Source organism: Schistocerca serialis, chromosome 3 (assembly GCF_023864345.2).
Source record: "Schistocerca serialis cubense isolate TAMUIC-IGC-003099 chromosome 3, iqSchSeri2.2, whole genome shotgun sequence".
In the NCBI taxonomy this organism is placed as follows: Eukaryota; Metazoa; Arthropoda; class Insecta; order Orthoptera; family Acrididae; genus Schistocerca; species Schistocerca serialis.
This window is the reverse complement of record NC_064640.1, coordinates 439,550,219-439,569,047: the sequence shown is the minus strand read 5'-3', so window position 1 is coordinate 439,569,047 and position 18,829 is coordinate 439,550,219. Positions and strand designations below refer to the sequence as shown.

The 18,829-nt window shown below is 39.9% G+C and overlaps 1 protein-coding gene across 1 annotated transcript in view; it reads left to right on the top strand.

Moving 5' to 3' along the window:
- The window catches only part of LOC126470329 (microfibrillar-associated protein 1), a 62,055-nt gene extending 51,162 nt beyond the window's left edge, over positions 1-10,893 (top strand). The window contains exon 8 of the mRNA XM_050098114.1: positions 9,199-10,893. Coding sequence (XP_049954071.1) covers positions 9,199-9,477 — 279 coding nt within the window. The 3' untranslated portion in view covers positions 9,478-10,893. The remainder of the gene's footprint in view (positions 1-9,198) is intronic.
- Positions 10,894-18,829: the final 7,936 nt, after the last annotated feature.

The window sequence follows — 18,829 nt, the reverse complement described above, 5'->3', positions numbered from 1 at the left end:
TAGTATCTGTAATTTGATTTCCTAACCTACTAAGTACGCATGATACATGTATAATGTGAAAAGACATGAATTATCCTACACAATTCATCTATCAGACGTTATAAAATGTGAGCAGTGTAGCAAAATACTTGCAGTTTCTCAGCAACAGTGGGTGCCATGTGGAACAGAAGACAGTCCAAATTATGGGAGTCTTCACTGAGAACTGTTCACTTTAAAACTTAATATATGTTGAAATGTATTGACCTAATATTAATGAGATTTTAATAGATTGCAGGCACATGTATTGCTAGTGTAGAACTCTTGTTACAGAATTTTCCATTCACAATTTATCATTTATCTAAACTAACATTTTCCTATCTCAGGATAAACTTAAAACAGAAAGCTTGGATTAATTTTAAATTTATCTATTGTGGTTATTGAAAACTGCAAACACAATGACTGTACAGTGTGATAGGGGTTTTATAAAGAACATTATTGAAGAGTGGTTCTGTGTGCACTGGAATGTGCAATTAGCCGACAATGGCCATAGCATGCAGCAGTCATAGAACTGAGTCAGCTACCCACCAGTGAGGCGCACAATGCCTTCGTCCCTTCAGCCGGTCGGGCAGGTTGGGTATTCGGTCCTAGCAGCTGCAAAAGGGTTAATACGGGAGCACCATAAGTAGACAGTTATAGTTACTGTACTTATCTTTTGAATGAAAGCTTTCTTCTGGGTAAATGCTTGTGTTATGTATGTCATTCTTATATTTTGTCAGTTGCATCATGGTTGACTGTACATAAAGGAAAATTCAAAATAATTAAAATCACAGAGAGACAGAAAGCCTGGCCAGTTCATACCTTCAGGAGGAACAGCTACCTCTACTGCCAGTAGAAATGTTTGAAATAGATCATGGCACTCCTTCACGATGGAGGAACTCAGTTTCCATCTTCACCCAACCCAGTCCTCTTTCCTCTCAAAGAAGGACCCTGCTGTTCTGAAAGTTGTGTGTGCTGTGATGTGTTTCAAGTAATTCTGTCAATTGTACTGGAATTTACATCTCTTGGTTTTAATTATAATGTTTAACTTCACTTTTGTGCTCAATTGTTTTTAAATATTTAAAAGTTTTGTCTTGAACCTTTGTAGCAGTCTGATATCCCTCTGGTTCAGATACATTAATGATATATACACCATCATTACCCATGACTGAGCAAAACTATTGGACTTCCTACAACAAATTAACGTAATTTCACAGATAATTGCCTATCTGTGCATACTTTGTAAGTAACCATACGTATGTCATGCAGAAACCTAGTGCCTCCAAATTTTTTCTGTGAAAACTTGTAAAGTTTTTTAAATAAAAGAAATATTATTAACATTCTATGTCTTTATTATTCATGTCTAAATATTTGCAGCCATCTACAGCTAGAGGGCTCCAAATTGTTGTGTGTAACATGGCAGTGTGTAACATAACTATGTTAATGTATGACGAACAGTGTGCTGTAATTGAGTTTCAAATTCAAGGAGTTTGTCCACACATGGATCACACTCCCCTTCAGCATGACAATGTCAGATAACATACGAGCACTGCAACATTTGCAACAATTCAACGCCTTGGGTTCACTGTCATTGGTCATCCTCAATATGGTCCCAACTTGACCACATCTGATTTTCATCTGTATCCAGTCCTTAAAGAACACCTTCATGGACTTCACTCTCATGGTAGTAAAGTGGTGCAAGCAGAGGTGAGGTTGTGGCTCCGTCGACAGTCATCATTCTACAGTGTCAGTATCAACAAACTGGTCTCGTGTTGGGAGAAATGCATTTGTCTCCAGGGAGACTATATTGACAAATTAATATGTAGACATGAAGAATAAAGATGTAGAATGCTAATAATGTTTGTTTCATTTAAAAAGCTTTCAGAGTTTTCACATAAAAAATTTTTAGGTATTAATTTTCAGCAAGCCCTCCTATCAACTTACCTGGTCAAAATGAAATGGTATCATGAAAAAAATTGGTGTAATTAATGAACAGGGTACAGAATGTTTCAGACATCCTCAAAGGAAGCTGATTCAAGGGATGTGTGTAATGGCAGACATAACAGTTTTAAATGTTATGTACAATATGCATTAGGATAAATTACTGCTCACCACACAGAGGATGCTTTGAGTAGCTGACAGGTACATTAAAAAGTACATTGAAAAGCAAACCAAGGTATTAGACAAATTCCACACAAACATGGCCACTGTTATTTGTGAGCATTGAGATGCAACAACAGTGCCCACGTGTGTGTGAGTTGTGCATGTATGAATGTGTGTGTGTTTTTGTAAATCTGAATAAGAGTTTGTCCGATAGCTTAGTTACTTACGTACTCCTTGGCACTACAGCCCTTGTGGGGCCTTGGCCTGTACAATCTCTGTCCACTCTTCTGTGCTGGCTGCTTTGGCTCTTCATCTTCTAACTCCCATTCTTCTCAAGTCCTCCTCCACATTGTCTAGTCATCTGGTCCTTGGTCTGCCCCTTATATGGCTTCCACATGGTTTTCCTTTGAAAACTTTCTTGACTGTGCTGCTCTCCACCATTCTTTCTGCATGTCCCAACCAACAAAGTATATTATTCTTTATTTCTGTCATGATATCTGGTTTGTTATACAACTCTCTGATTTGTTATGCAACTCTCTGATCTCCTTATTTCGATTCGCCAAAACCCCCTATCATTCACTGGCCTGTATATTTTCCTAATTACCTTCCTTTCCCATCTCTGCAACTCCTCATCATTTTGCATCATTATCCAAGTCTATGAATCATACATCACTACAGGTCTCAATACGGTACAATACACAGTCAGCTTCAGATTCCTACCAAGGCTTCTTGCTTTAAATACTTTAATCAGTGCAGACTCCTGTTACCATCTGCAATCCATGCATGTATTTCTTCTCTCATATCATTATTCTCAGTTATCAGTGACCAAAGATGTTTAAAGCTCTCACAGGTTTTATATTCTTTCCCGTTCAAAGCCATGCTTCTGTCTCCTTCACTATACCTTTTCCCAGATGTTAACATATACTTGGCCTTTGAGTGATTTATTGTCAGCCCCATTTCCACTCCATATCTTCCTAATTTTCCAAGCTTTTCTTCCAGGTCCTGTTTCCTCCTGGATAACAAATCAGTAACCTCTGCATATGCAATATCATGCATCACTCCATTAAACAGTGTTCCTCCAGTGTTGCCACTTTGTCTCTTTCACGTTACCCTCTCCAAGGCGACATTAAACAGAGTAGTGGAGGGCACGTCACCCTGCTGCAATCCTTGATTAACTTCAAATGCCTTAAATAAAGTGCCCTCAACCTTTACTTTGCATACTGTTCTTCTCAAAGTCATTTGAACCTGTCTTATCAGTTTTTTGTGTACTCTTTCTTCTTGCATTGCCTTCCAGAGTTGATCCCTTTTGATACTATTATAAGCTTGTTTGAAATCAATGATAGCCAGTTCATTTAATAACCATTTCCTGGAAGTAACTCAGAAGATTGGAATGGACATTTCGAATGATATAGCAATAGAATACTTGCGATGTCAGTACCACACACATACAACCAATTCAAAATTACTCAGTGTACTGGCAAAGAAAATTAGGAATATAGTTCACTCCCTAAAAATCAAAAACTGTCACAGAGTTGATAATACCTCAGAAAAATTACTAAAATCCTTTCCTTCACATACATGCAGTGTATTCAGTGAAATCTGCAACACATAACTATCAAACTGTATATAACACATGTGAGACCACATAATACGATGGGTAGTAAGATGCAGATTAATAATCAGTTAATTACTAACCAGTATCACTGCTTAGCTCCTTCTCAAAGATACGGGAAAAGAATATGTATGCAAGAACCATAAAACACCTATTCCAAAATAAAACGATGGAAAATCCAGGATGGAATACTGATAATATTATGAAAAGGATAGGCTACTACTCCGTTGATGTTGAGTCACAGACAAGCACACAGAATTACTGCTATACATTTAAGTAGTCTTGTCTTCAGTGGCCAGAGACAGTGCCTTGGAGCCAGTTTTAGGTTTCTGTGCCATAAATTTTGAAATAAAGGGGTGATGCAAGATGTTTGTTAATGTGTGTACTTAGTCACTTTTCATTTCAAAAGGGTCTCTCATCAGAATACACCATTCTTAAATTCACACAGTATATTAAACAAAATTTAAATAAAAAAAAAAAAAACTACCAGGTGGTATTTTTCGTGACTTACTAAAAGCATTTGATTGTACAGTTCTCAGTATTCTCTTAGAGAAGCTCAAATATAATGGTATCAGAGAACGCACTGGTAACTGCTTGTTATCCTGTCTATTAAGAAACTTGGTGAGTGCTCACAAGAAACAGCATCTTCAGAAACTTGAATAATCGATACCAATCTACCATAGAGATCAATACTGGATTCATTCTTGTTTTATCTAAATGTTCTGCCAACATATAACTAAGAAGCAGGAGTAGTTCTCTGTGCTGACTATACAATTAGAGAAACTTCAATATTTGAAAATGGAAAAAAAATTGAAAATTAATAGTTGGTTATTTTCTTTAAGCCTAAATTAACTGTGACTGAAACTTGATAAAACACAATACATGCAATTCTGTTCTGTGTAAGACTTGGAACACACCATTGGAAATAATGAGTGAGGTTAAATCACTAAATGAAATGGAATATTGTAAATACTTACATGTTTATATTACAAACCTGAACCGAAAGTTATAGGGCGTCTTAAATGTCTAAGTTCTGCAACTTCTTTATTAATGATAGTTGCTGATTTTTTGGGTAAAAATATAGGGAATGACTTTTCTATTTTCATTCATGAATGTGTTATGGCATTCTGAGGCAACCCTTCTTTGAGGAAAGAAATGTTTGTTTTGTTGAAGCATGTAATAGGAATAATAATAGGTGATGTTCATCCTAGAGTCTCTTGTAGACAGCTCTTTAAACAGTTAGGCATTTTGGAAACATGTTATCCAGCACTCTGTCTTAGCGGCACAGGAAGAAGTGATGTATATAGTACAGAGATCCTTGACTATCTACCCTGTGATATCAACAGTGTAATAGATAATTAAAGGAACTTCAAACACAAAGTGAAATCATATCTGCTTCATATCTCCTTCTACTCATAGAAGAATTTCTTAATGTGTAGTAATATAATGTGTATGTTGCATGTGAGATGAAACATAGTTGAATATAAATCACTGTATGGGGAAAAAAGGCTTGAGACGGGCATGTAAATGGTCAATGTGTTGTAGTATTTTTCCCTGAGTGAATGTATTAGAGTTTTAAATTGACTTGTTCAACACAATAAAAAGAGACTGCCATTATAACCCAGGGAACATGCAAGTGACTAACATTTGACAGATAATTTTCAAAATCTCATTGTCTATGACGGTGTTGGTCTTTATTTCATTGATAACCAATTCTATATTTCAGTACATGCCAAACCAACCAAGAAAAAAAAAAACTTGATTGCCATCCTTTTCACACAAAATGACCTTGTCCTACAACCTATTTGTTAGGTATAAATGTATTAGTTTGGACCATAATTTGTTGCACAATCAGCCTAGTCCACAATCTGGTTTCCTATGCTGTCTTATTCTGTCTCAGATGTATTAATGATCTAAAAAAAAACAATGAAAGAAACCTCTTCCCCTCCTGTTTCCCATCTCCTTTCTACTCTTGCCCACTTCACCTGACACAAACCCTCACCCCAGTTTACCAGCAGAATTTTGTTCTGCCAGAACTTTACACACCATGTATGTAGCCTATAGTATCCTATTTCAAAGGATTTCTAGTTTGCGCTTCACCCCAGAAGCAACATGGATTCTTGATTTCAACACCTGTACCTCAGAACTGCAAATTTGGAGCTTACTCAACAATTCACTCTTAGTCTTGGACCCCCTAAGCTTACTCTAAATGCTTCCTTTGTTTTGTACCTTAGTTTCACTTCTTACCAATTTGGGTGTTCCAGTTGTTAGTACACTGGACTCACATTTGGGAGGAGCAGAGTTAAATCTGTGTTTGGTCATTTATCCTCTTTCCACACGTTTCATTTCTTTTTCTATCCCAGTTCCTCTTCCCACATTCATTGCAGTGATTAATACATAATTCAGGAAGGGTAGGATTCACATCAACATTTAGCTTCGGATAATTCTGTGAAATGAAATGGTGTGTGACGAGGGCCTCCCGTCGGGTAGACTGCTCGCCTGGTGCAAGTCTTTCGATTTGACACCACTTCGGCGACTTGCGCGTTGATGAGATGAAACGATGATGATTAGGACAACACAACACCCAGTCCCTGAGCGGAGAAAATCTCCGACCCAGCCGGGAATCGAACCTGGGCCCTTACGATTGACAATCTGTTGCGCTGACCACTCAACTACCAGGGGCGGACGGATAATTGTGTATTGGTTATAACCTATCTAAAACATAGAATTGTATGATGACACTGTTTTTACATTTGAACAAAATGCATCCAACATGCATGCTTTCAAATGCCATGTATGGTAAACAGAACTAGTCTGCTGATAAAGTTATCAATTTGTTTATGCTACTGCAAAATGAACATATAACCATAACAGTAACTATACTTCATGAAAATTGTGCCAGACAGAAAAATTTTCTGTTTGTCCTTGCATAAATTTCATTTAGAGAAAAGTTATGTAAATTTCTTAGGAGAGGCATATGTGACAATAATTGCAATACTGTTGTGGATATCAAGACCTGCTGTATGTAGTTCCTTGATGACACACACATTTGGAAGGCTTTATGTGGCTAACACAGAAGTGGAAGACAAAATACAGTTACTGATTGTGACGGATGAGCATTAAATAGTATTATTATCTGTAATAAAGAAGACAACTTCCATAAAAAAGTAACTACTGAGTTTAATATGTGTCTGGAGACCATAAGGTCAGTATTAACAATGTAACTGGAACAGCATAAACAAAATATTCGTGGTTAAGCTGCCCAAACCTCTTGGAAATCATATGAATATAAAGAAGAGGCTTCAGTGCTACAAAGTGCACACTACCTGTGTTACAAACTATTGAACACAACTAATGTGATTCAGTGAGACTAGTTTAATGCTTTTTCCAGAAGCAGGACATACGAGGGGGGGGGGGGGGGACCCAAAAGTAATGAGCATTTTTCTCTGGCAGTTGGTGGAACACTAGTTCTGAATTCTCCTGCTAAATGCCTTCATTAGAGACCATTTTGTATCAGTTGTCCTAGTGGCATTGATGTAGAAACATTATTGTGGTCAGCGTGACTGTTTCTTGTGTTTTGTGAATTTTTCAATGGCGGACATTTGCCAATGTGCTAACATCAAGTTCAATTTCCTGTTGGGGAAACGAGCAGCAAAAACTTCCCAGTGCTTCTGACTGTTTATGAGAAATAAGCTATGAGGCAGGCAAAGACTTACAAGTGGTTTTCTCATTTTAAAAGTGGTCAATTATCAGTTGAAGATGAATCATGACTTCCAGAATTGACGTAAACATTGAAAAAAATTGTATTGTGGTCATGTTTAATCATAGTAGAACAGCTGATAAATTACAAACTTCCAGCATGCTGAAGTAGCTTGGGTCAGCAACTTCTTTTAATCAGTAGAACAAAAAACCACTCCAAGTTGCAAATTCTTACTTTTTATTCTTTTAATGACTACTTTCTGGCCAAGATCCATTTTCAAATCTCATAACAAAGTCGAAAATGGTATTCTCCAAAGATGTCAAAAATTTGCAACGAACAGTTGATGAGTTGATGGAAATGGCTGGAACATCCTGGAGTTCACACAAATGAATTTTGATGGAAAATGAAACATATTGTGGCAAAATTCATTCTGCATGTGCAAGAGAGCCAATCATTTGCGCATGTGCTGGGAAGTGAAGGAACAGTCAGAAATTGATCTAGATTTTGAGGCAAAAGTCATAACGGGTGATGATTCATGGTGTTATGCATATGATCCGGAAATGGAGCAACAATCCAAGGAGCAGAAGACTCCATCATCACCAAGACCAAAGAGAGCAAGGAAAAGTGAGATCCCAGGGCATGTTGGTTTGCTTTCTCATGGCAAGGGGATCATCCATCGTGAATTCATTCCCCAGGGTACTGCAGTTAACTGACATTACTACCTGGGAGTACTAAAACGATTGTGTGAAACAGTGAGAGAAAAACACCTGCATTGTGGCAATTAGGAGATTTGCTTTTGTCCCACAACAACGACTCTGTGCACACAGCATTGAGTTGCAAGCAGTTTTTGCCCAAAAACCAAATGACAACAGTTTCTCCCACCCCTTGCCCCCTCTCCTCATTAGGTTTAGCCCCCCTGTGTTTTTTTTTAAATCACAAGAAAGAAAAGAATCCTGTAAGGAAAGTATTTTCAAGATGTTGAAGAAGAGGAAAAGAATGCTGGAGGCACTAAACAGCAAATTTCAGTCAAGTTTAAAAACTATTTCCACCAGCATAAAAAGTGTTGAAAAAAGTATATTATGTCTGACAGACACTATGTTGAAGGTGTTTAAGTTTTGAAAGTGTTCTGTCAAATAAATGATTTTTTGTAAAACAATTTTTATTATTTTTTGGTCCCCCTCATACATGTGGAGGACACCAGGAGAAGATACAGTTTGGACTACCTTTTAACAGCATAGTGTTGATTTTGTAAGGTATCCTCTCCCCCTTTCATGTACATACAGCTGCAAATTTCCAATATTAATTTGATGAGCATTATAGCAACATAATAAATTTTCCTTGACCTCCACGATAGCAAGATTTGCACAGATTGCAGAGCCAGTCTTACCAATTTTGTAAAAACAGTTAAGGATCCCGTTACTCTCCACTAATCTATGTTATTGAACTGAAACAGTTTCATTCTGAGAAATATTGCTTGCGGATGTTGGCCTCATTCTAAAATGTGAACAAATGTATTTTTTCATTTTAAAATGTTTTCAGGAATAAGTTTGTGTCTGTGCGTGTGTGTGTGTGGGGGGGGGGGGGGGGGTATTTTATTTCTGTCACAAATGAAGGTGAAGATCTAGGATTTTTTGCCTTTGTAATATATGGTTTTTTTCCTTGATTCCTCTCAGTGCTACAGCAATTGCATGCATTTCTTGATTTCAGCATTTTTATATTGGGTTATGAATTCTACTGGAACTTTGTTTTCTTTTTGTTTGTAATATAGGATGAAGATCAAGAATTGTTTAAACGTGATTTCTCAGCTGCAACTTTGGAAGATCACTTTGATAAAACTATTCTGCCAAAGGTAATGCAGGTGAAAAATTTCGGCCGAAGTGGGCGTACAAAATATACGCACCTGGTGGACCAGGATACAACGCAGTTTGATTCCCCTTGGGTTTCTGAAACAGCTCAGAATCTGAAATTCCACACAACTCTTGCTGCTGGTATGAAGCAAGTGTTTGAGAAACCAACACAGTACAAAAGGAAACAACAACAGCAGTGATTGTGTTCACAAGAAAACAAAAGTTCATGTAAAAACAGTAAAGACTTCATCACCATTGTTGTTTTACTTGTTTACAAAAATCAAGTGTGTGTCTTTTCAGAGTGATAGACTTTTTTTTAGATATCTGAGAAATGTGTGAAAGTTGTACAGAACTTCTGTGACCTGTATGTCAACATTCATTGTACAGTGATTCATTTTACAGTGACTGCATATTATCCCATCAGTGGATTCCTTTTGGATGTAAGTGTGTAACAAAACTTGAAGAGCTTAATTTTATATTGCCAGAAAGATGATTTTACTGGCTTCTGTGAAGAGTGCACAGAAATATTGGGTTGGCAGATTAATTTGTTCTTTACTTTTATGTGTGATGAAACACAGTGTACTGATATATTTTGACAATTCGTATCAGCTTAATAATTCTGAGCACATAACGTATTTGAAGCATATAAAGAAAATACTTACACTGTATATTTCATACTCCACTCATCTGTGCAGATCTTTCAGTGTAGAGAATACTGTAAGTCGAATCAGTGGTAATTGGAGGGTGTCATGAATATGGGAAATAAGGCAGTACATCACAGCTAAGATTCAACAATGCACTCAGTGTGCTCAGTAATGCACAGGGAATGATGTTGTCAATGTCAAATTTGCTCAGTCACACCTTCATCCTTGGCTGGTTTTGAATGATTTGTGTGAATGACTTAACTGCAACCACTCTGCATTAGGGAGAAAAATGCTATCTAATAGTATCTCGTGTTCACCAAAATCCAGAACATACAAAACTGATGATAAGTGAGCATAAATTTTCAAGAAATTGAACAATCAAGGTATGCAGTGAAATCAGGAAAAAACAATGGAAGTACAGGTAGACTCATTAATTACCTGAATGAAATGTTTTGTAATATAATACTTTGTTGAAACACTGTGTTGTTGCTACATTGACTGCAGCCTGAAAAAAAAGTTTCTGACAATCATTATAACATTTTAATGGTCCAATGTACTATATGAATTCCAAGTATATGCATGTTAAAGTTTTAAATAACTTTATTTTGCATTTGTGTTAAGTTTCTTCTACTCCAGAGGAGTTTTCTTGTCTTTTATTTCTGTCTTCCACTGTGTTTCATTGCAAGATGTTCATCTGTGATTGATTGTATATTATAATTTTCATATTGGTTTTGAAAAATGGAATACTCAATAGTCCTGAATAGGTAGTTTACTTTTTGTTTTGTGTTAATTAAATTTTGATGTTGCATAGAACACAGGCATCTACAGTAACAACTTCTCTTGGTGGTTAGGCAGGATGTGTGTATGGTATTTCAAAGTATCACTCTTGGAATTTGGATAGCTGTAACTGGCAGTTATACGAAGACAAATCAGATGTCAATAAATGTAAATAAATGTTTATTAACAGAAAAATGATGACAACAATTATTAATGTTGGATAACTTGTTGACAAATTAAGACTTAATGCTAAACTGGGACTCAAACTGAATCCAGTTCCAAATCCCTGTCGGATATAATTTTAACCTGTTAAGAACTTTCGTAACCATGTGTTTTCTATTGCAGAAAGAAAGATTTACTTTATTTACACATTCATTTGATGGGGAGACAAAGGAGTAGCCTTGTTCTTGGAAATGTGTATTGATTTTAATGGTCTACAGTTTTGTTCAATCACACATGTCCTTATCCACATCAGAACAACTTCCAGGAATGCTTTTCTTTAGATTATCTACAAATTCAAAATAATGCTGTGAGATATGCAACTTGTTGGCTTTTTGAATATTTCTTAGGCCAATCATTGAAGTGTATTCCTTATAATTTTTGATGTCGGGAGTGATGCTACTCAGTGTTATCCTTGGAATAGTATGACTTTACTACATACCTCAGACTCTATAAATCATCCTGAAAACACTTCACATTAATTATTATGGACGTGTCATGTACATATATTGGATTGTGAAGACGTACCTCATATAAATATTTCTTGTTCCTTTTCAGGGCTCTGATCTTGATGGTGGTGTTTTCCATACACAACACATAAGCAGTTTATATTTCAAGGCCCTCATGAAATAAAAAATACTTTTTGCCTTTCCATACACAAGTTTCTGGTTTTGGATTAATATACTTAGGAGTAAGCTTATTTCAGCGAAAAAGGAAATAATGTATTTGCAGTTTGTCTTTGTAATGCACAGTCCTGCACCCATCACAGTTACCACTATGATTGGTTATGGGAATCTTACCAGTTTTTTGCATGACATTGACAAAATTAGTGGTTACACATTTTCATACAAGCACACTAAATATTGCATTCATAAATTACTGCTGAAATACATATGAATTGTGCATTAATGTGCAGTGAATTTATGATGAAAATGATATGTCGTGTGGTGAGGGCCTCCCGGTGGGTAGACCTGATCGCCTGGTGCAAGTCTTTTGAGGTGACGCCACTTCGGCAACTTGCATGTCGATGAGGATAATGGAGATGACACGAGCACCCAGTCCCTGAGTGGAGAAAATCTCCAACCCAGCTGAGAATCAAACCAGGCTCCCCAGCATGACAAGTCAGCACTCTGTTCACTCGGCTACGGTGGCGGATAGTTTATAATGATGAATGTGTGTTATGTATGTGCAGTACACTGACTTAGCAAATGTCGTGGGATATGCATCTAATATTGCGTGGGGTCTCCTCGGGCCCTGCAGACTGCAGTGAGATGCCGTGGAAGTGACTCTACAAGTCCATGGTTCTCCTCTGGAAGCATCTGACAGCAAATCATTTTCAGAGTGGCAACCAATTCTGTTTGTGTGTGCAGGTTCCACAACACAGAGCCTGCATTCCATGACATCAGAGATATGCTCAATGGGGTTCAAATCTGGCCTCTGGGGTGGCCGGCCACCTCAGTCTTTGGACCACCCATACATGTTCCTGGAACCATTCTGAGGTGACATGGGAGCGATGTGGCAGTGCGTTATGATCATGAAACACTACAGAACCATCAGGGTGTTGGAAGACCAGAAATGGGTGAAGATGGTCCTTGAGCAGGTCAGCATACTGCAGACAATTCACAGTCCCTTCCAGAAGAATTAGGGGGCCCATTCCATACCAGGAAAGTGCCCCCAGACCATAACACACACACCACTGCCTTGGACCACACCTTCTTGACAGGCGGGATCCATCGACTCATGTGGTCTGCATGTGGTCCCATCGGCATGGTGCAGTTGAAATCATGATTCGATCGACCACATAACGATACTCCATTGATCCAGTGTCCACCCCTGGTGATTGGCAAGAAATGCAAGCAGTTGTGCCTGATGACATTGGGTTAACAGTGGCACCCGTATGCGATGCCGGTTCCCATACTCCTTGGATCCCATGTTCTAAGGGATTGTCCACAGGGAGATGTGTCTAGCATGCCCTCTGTTGAACTGAGTACTGATTTGCTGCGTTGTTGCCCCTCTGTCACTCTTGACGATCCATCTCAAATGTCGCTGGTCATGGTCATTGAGGTTAGCTAGACGGCTGGTAGTTCGTCTATTGTGGACTGTGACACCCTCATTCAACTCACGATACACTCTGTACATGACTGAACATGTGAAACCAAATTCCTGCACAACAGCCAAAATCAAAATTCCCATCTGTTGGGCACCAACCACCATACCCCTTTCAAATGGCATCAGCTCGTGACAGTGTTGCATTTTACACAAATCACTTGCACAACGGCATCTCAGAAGATCGATCTCCTGTACAACTGCGTCTGTCAAAAGGCAGGGGGGGGGGGGGGAAGGGGGTTGCATACAACACACCTGCGTCATCTGTGCCCCACTATCCTGTGACATTTGCTTGCTAAGTCTATGTTTAGTGTAGTGACTTTCTTTGCTGGGTAGAGGTGGAAATGAAAAAGAGGAGGAAAATGAAATCTGTTGTCACTATGTACTCTAGTGTAAATAACCACATGTCCTCTTCTAACAAACAAATGACTATGAAAGTACACTGTACAGGTAATAGATGCAAAATTAGAGAGAGATCAGTCTGTTGATTATAAAGTTTACTCTATCAGTACTACTGTTTGTAGTAGAATATAATTTTAAGTTGCTATATACCCATCAGTCACTGTTGCTTGTTAGTTTGCTAGAGGAGGATTGCATGTAGAAGTGTCCAAGTAAATAATTTTGGAAGACCATGTTCAAAACGTGTATATTACTTGAAGTAACATGGACTGAATCCGAACGCTGGTTTAGACATCTTGGTGTGTTAGTATGCATATATTATTCCAGATTATATACTTTAGTGACCATTCCTTGTGAAATGACTTACTTGCCCTAAATTTAATGTGGAATCTCAATATTGAGCTAATTAGTATTTCTCATGTCTACCATCTACAGTATTTTTACGAGAATTTAATAATCATATAGATGAAAAGAGTACTGTAATGAAAACATGAGGGAGAACTGTAAAATAAGGAGGACAGACTGACTGGTCAGTACTTAACTTCAAGAGTCGAAATTCTAAATACTTCATATATATACACTCCTGGAAATGGAAAAAAGAACACATTGACACCGGTGTGTCAGACCCACCATACTTGCTCCGGACACTGCGAGAGGGCTGTACAAGCAATGATCACACGCACGGCACAGCGGACACACCAGGAACCGCGGTGTTGGCCGTCGAATGGCGCTAGCTGCGCAGCATTTGTGCACCGCCGCCGTCAGTGTCAGCCAGTTTGCCGTGGCATACGGAGCTCCATCGCAGTCTTTAACACTGGTAGCATGCCGCGACAGCGTGGACGTGAATCGTATGTGCAGTTGACGGACTTTGAGCGAGGGCGTATAGTGGGCATGCGGGAGGCCGGGTGGACGTACCGCCGAATTGCTCAACATGTGGGGCGTGAGGTCTCCACAGTACATCGATGTTGTCGCCAGTGGTCAGCGGAAGGTGCACGTGCCCGTCGACCTGGGACCGGACCGCAGCGACGCACGGATGCACGCCAAGACCGTAGGATCCTACGCAGTGCCGTAGGGGACCGCACCGCCACTTCCCAGCAAATTAAGAACACTGTTGCTCCTGGGGTATCGGCGAGGACCATTCGCAACCGTCTCCATGAAGCTGGGCTACGGTCCCGCACACCGTTAGGCCGTCTTCCGCTCACGCCCCAACATCGTGCAGCCCGCCTCCAGTGGTGTCGCGACAGGCGTGAATGGAGGGACGAATGGAGACGTGTCGTCTTCAGCGATGAGAGTCGCTTCTGCCTTGGTGCCAATGATGGTCGTATGCGTGTTTGGCGCCGTGCATGTGAGCGCCACAATCAGGACTGCATACGACCGAGGCACACAGGGCCAACACCCGGCATCATGGTGTGGGGAGCGATCTCCTACACTGGCCGTACACCACTGGTGATCGTCGAGGGGACACTGAATAGTGCACGGTACATCCAAACCGTCATCGAACCCATCGTTCTACCATTCCTAGACCGGCAAGGGAACTTGCTGTTCCAACAGGACAACGCACGTCCGCATGTATCCCGTGCCACCCAACGTGCTCTAGAAGGTGTAAGTCAACTACCCTGGCCAGCAAGATCTCCGGATCTGTCCCCCATTGAGCATGTTTGGGACTGGATGAAGCGTCGTCTCACGCGGTCTGCACGTCCAGCACGAACGCTGGTCCAACTGAGGCGCCAGGTGAAAATGGCATGGCAAGCCGTTCCACAGGACTACATCCAGCATCTCTACGATCGTCTCCATGGGAGAATAGCAGCCTGCATTGCTGCGAAAGGTGGATATACACTGTACTAGTGCCGACATTGTGCATGCTCTGTTGCCTGTGTCTATGTGCCTGTGGTTCTGTCAGTGTGATCATGTGATGTATCTGACCCCAGGAATGTGTCAATAAAGTTTCCCCTTCCTGGGACAATGAATTCACGGTGTTCTTATTTCAATTTCCAGGAGTGTACTTATAATAGGACAAAAAACCATCCTAGTTTTCAGAACTGTTTGTTCCTTCTTCAAAAAGGAAAGAGGCATAAGTTGGGGATGGGTAGAAACTAAAAAATAAGTCAGTTGGACCCCAGGGTGAGTGAGAACCATCTGTTGGTGAAGATGAAGGGGGAGGCATCAGAGAGAGAGAGAGAGAGAGAGAGAGAGAGAGAGCATGAGCGAGTGAGGAGGAGGCCAGTGATATTACATTGATAAGCACTTTTCTCCACTTGTCTAGAAACAATATGTGGTCTGAGAGAGAAGTAAAGGTAGGCTAAGATGAAAAGAAATTATAAATTAAATGAATAATGCAATTGAGAATGAGGTTGCAAGAAAGAAATTAGTAAAATGGTAAAAAGCTACCGGGTATGAAGGGGGGGGGGGGCAACAAAGGTATCAAAGAAGACTTAATAAGAGAGGAGAGAGTCATTTGTTAACAGAGGCTAAATCCCGGGGGTCGCAGGATGCATGGATATGTTGGAGAGCTAGTTCACATCTTTGCAGTTCTTGTTAACTTGTACCACTAGAGAGAATCCAAATGTCTGGTGTTGTGAACATTTAGTCATTCTATAGAGCATGCTCAGCAGTCATATATTGTGTTCCCGCAAAGTGAACAATTATTCTGTGTGCCTTCATGTGCCCAGCCAATTTAGCGGTGGTCATTACTGTTAAAGCATTATGTGATGATTACAGTTAGCAAACAAAATTCACAGTTTCACATATTGTTTCTGCCTTTGATGATGTAGGATTTATCGGTGGTGAGGCTGGCGTAAGTGGTAATCGATGGGTACACTGGATTTTACAAGGATGACAGTGGGTGGTGGTTGGAGGGTACCAGGAAGAGAGGATCTCATTTCAGCACTTGACCTGAGATAGTCATAACCTTTTCAGAGCAATGTATTGAAGCACTAATGGCCTGGGTGACAAGAGGGGTGTTCCTGAGTTTGGAAGGGAAAGTTGTATTTGTTGGAGGTTGACAGGAGGGTCAGCCTGGGAAATTTGAGAGCAAGATCTGTGGGGGTAATTGTCAGAGAAGAAAACTTGGGAGAAGTTGTTGGTATAGGTGTCAAGGTATTTGGTGGTGGAGCAAATAATTTTGCCACTGTGGATGCCTAGGCTGTAAGGAAAGGAATGTTTTTGTCTAAAGTCAAAGTGCCTAATGGATGATTTTACATTGACTGACGTTAGAATGCGAGCTTCAGAGAGATGGAGGTCAACATCAAGGTACTTGCTTCAGTATTTGAAACAGGACCAAGCAAATTTGAGTTGAGTAGTTTAGCTGTTGCAGGATGTGGGGAAGATGTTCTTTACTGTATTCCAGAGCACAAAGATGCCATCGATAATTCTGTAACAGGTCAAGAGGCTCAGGTTCCGGGTCGTGAGGAGTAACTTCTCCTTCTGATCCATGAAAAGACTGGCAGGGGCTGAGGGATTCCTGGTTCCCTCAGTAACCCTTTCCTCCTTTTTAGTGTGTGGGCCTAGCCTGAAATATGCAGTAGTTACGATTAAGGAGGAAGTTAGTGTGGGTTTCTATAAATATAGATTTAGGGAGACACTCAGATGAATGTTGGAAAAGTTATTTTCCAAGAGCTTGAGTTCTATGTGCTGGTGGGATATTTCTGTAGAGCAAGGTCACATTGATAGTGACAGGATGGAATAGTTCACATAGAGATCCCTATGATTTGTTTTGTTTGTAGTTCTGGCCCTCGAATGTGGAGTATTAATGGGAGGATGAATTTGACTAGGGTGGTGATAAATGAATTTAAGGAAGACTTTCAGATGGGTGTTGGGAGAGGCAGTGTTCTTGGGCATTGAAAGGTCATACGTATATGGGATGTTTGTGTGGAATGAGATCACATCAGTAGAGAAAAGGGGTAATGACTCAAGATATCGAAGTGCCTAACACGCAACGCAAGCTAGTGCTCACCAGTCATTGTGTCTCCTTGTAATTTTGAAGTTTTCTCAAATGAAATTTCCTTTTGATGCCAGAAATATTAGATCAAAGACATGATGCATGCAATCTTGTGGTTCAGCCAGCTGAAATACATTCATTTCTGTATAATGTCCATTAATTTTGTAACTACAGTTGTAAATAGCTTTCTTCTCGAGTTTGCTGCTGGATCCTAAAAATCATCGTAACCGAATATTGCAGTGGTCTACCTTCTGCTGAGATCATGTTGGTGAGGTTTGCCAAGTTGATGCCAGTGCCACAGAAAATACTCAGCAGCTTCACCAAAACCTGTCATTTGCGGTCTCCACTTCAGTTTGTACATGCAATACCACCATGTGGTCATAGCAGGCAAAGACAACTTATTTTATCAAAAATTTCTATCAAATCTACTAACTGTCAGCCATAGTGCGTTGTGTGTTGTTGAAAGTTATCCCAGGATTCCATGTCTCACTTAAATGAAAATCCTTATATATAGTAATAAAATTGTTACTATCTACCAGCCTTATTTCAATTGCTTCCTTAAGAATGCAAGACACTGTAATGGGATGTGGCAGCAACTGTGTATCTCCTCATATTTCATACTGTGCTCCTTGGAGAAGCAATGCTTCAGCAGAACGAGCTATTTGGTTGTTGGGACTCGGTGTGATGGTGATGTTCCACACTTGTGTATACAGTCTAGCTTAAAAATGTACATTTTCCCACAATATCACAATATTTATGTGCATTGGGATCCCTTAGCACCAGCTCATCAGTAATGACCCCCACAAGGGCTCTAATCTTGGCTAGTGGTTGCAACATGCTATTGATGTTAAATCTTCTTAAAACTTTCCCAGTTTCATAAGATACACCTTGAACATAATGCAGTAGCAGTCACAAGTCAAAGTAGTCCCATAATGAGGAAAATGACTATAGGGGCGACGGGCAGATGCAGGAATCCCTCATTGCCAATTTATGCAAGGTCGTAGTGCAAGTGGTTTGCTGTTTTATTCCTCCATCCAGTTATGAAATGTGAAGAGTGTGTGCATGCTGTATGGCAGGACATTGGTGCAAAGACTGGTGATCAGGAACTGTATACCACCACCTCTTCTCCCTTTGCTGCCTAAACAATGGCACTGAAAATTTTCCACCATCATGATTTGAACCAGCTGGCCTCCAAGCTATATGCCACTGCACAGGCATGTGTCAGCAATCTCGGCTATGGAGGTGGGTGTAGTAGTAGTAGTAGTTGTTGTTGATGGTTTGACCCTGATGATGATTTGTCCTAAGGTCATTTTACAATGATTTAGGAACATGAAAAATAAGTATACACAATTGATTTAATCTCTCCATACTTTTCATTGAACCTGACAGAGACATTTACAGGTGACTAGGAGCACAACAGTGTTGCCACGTCTATCTTACACCTCCGTATCTTCTCTTCTGCCTGCCTGA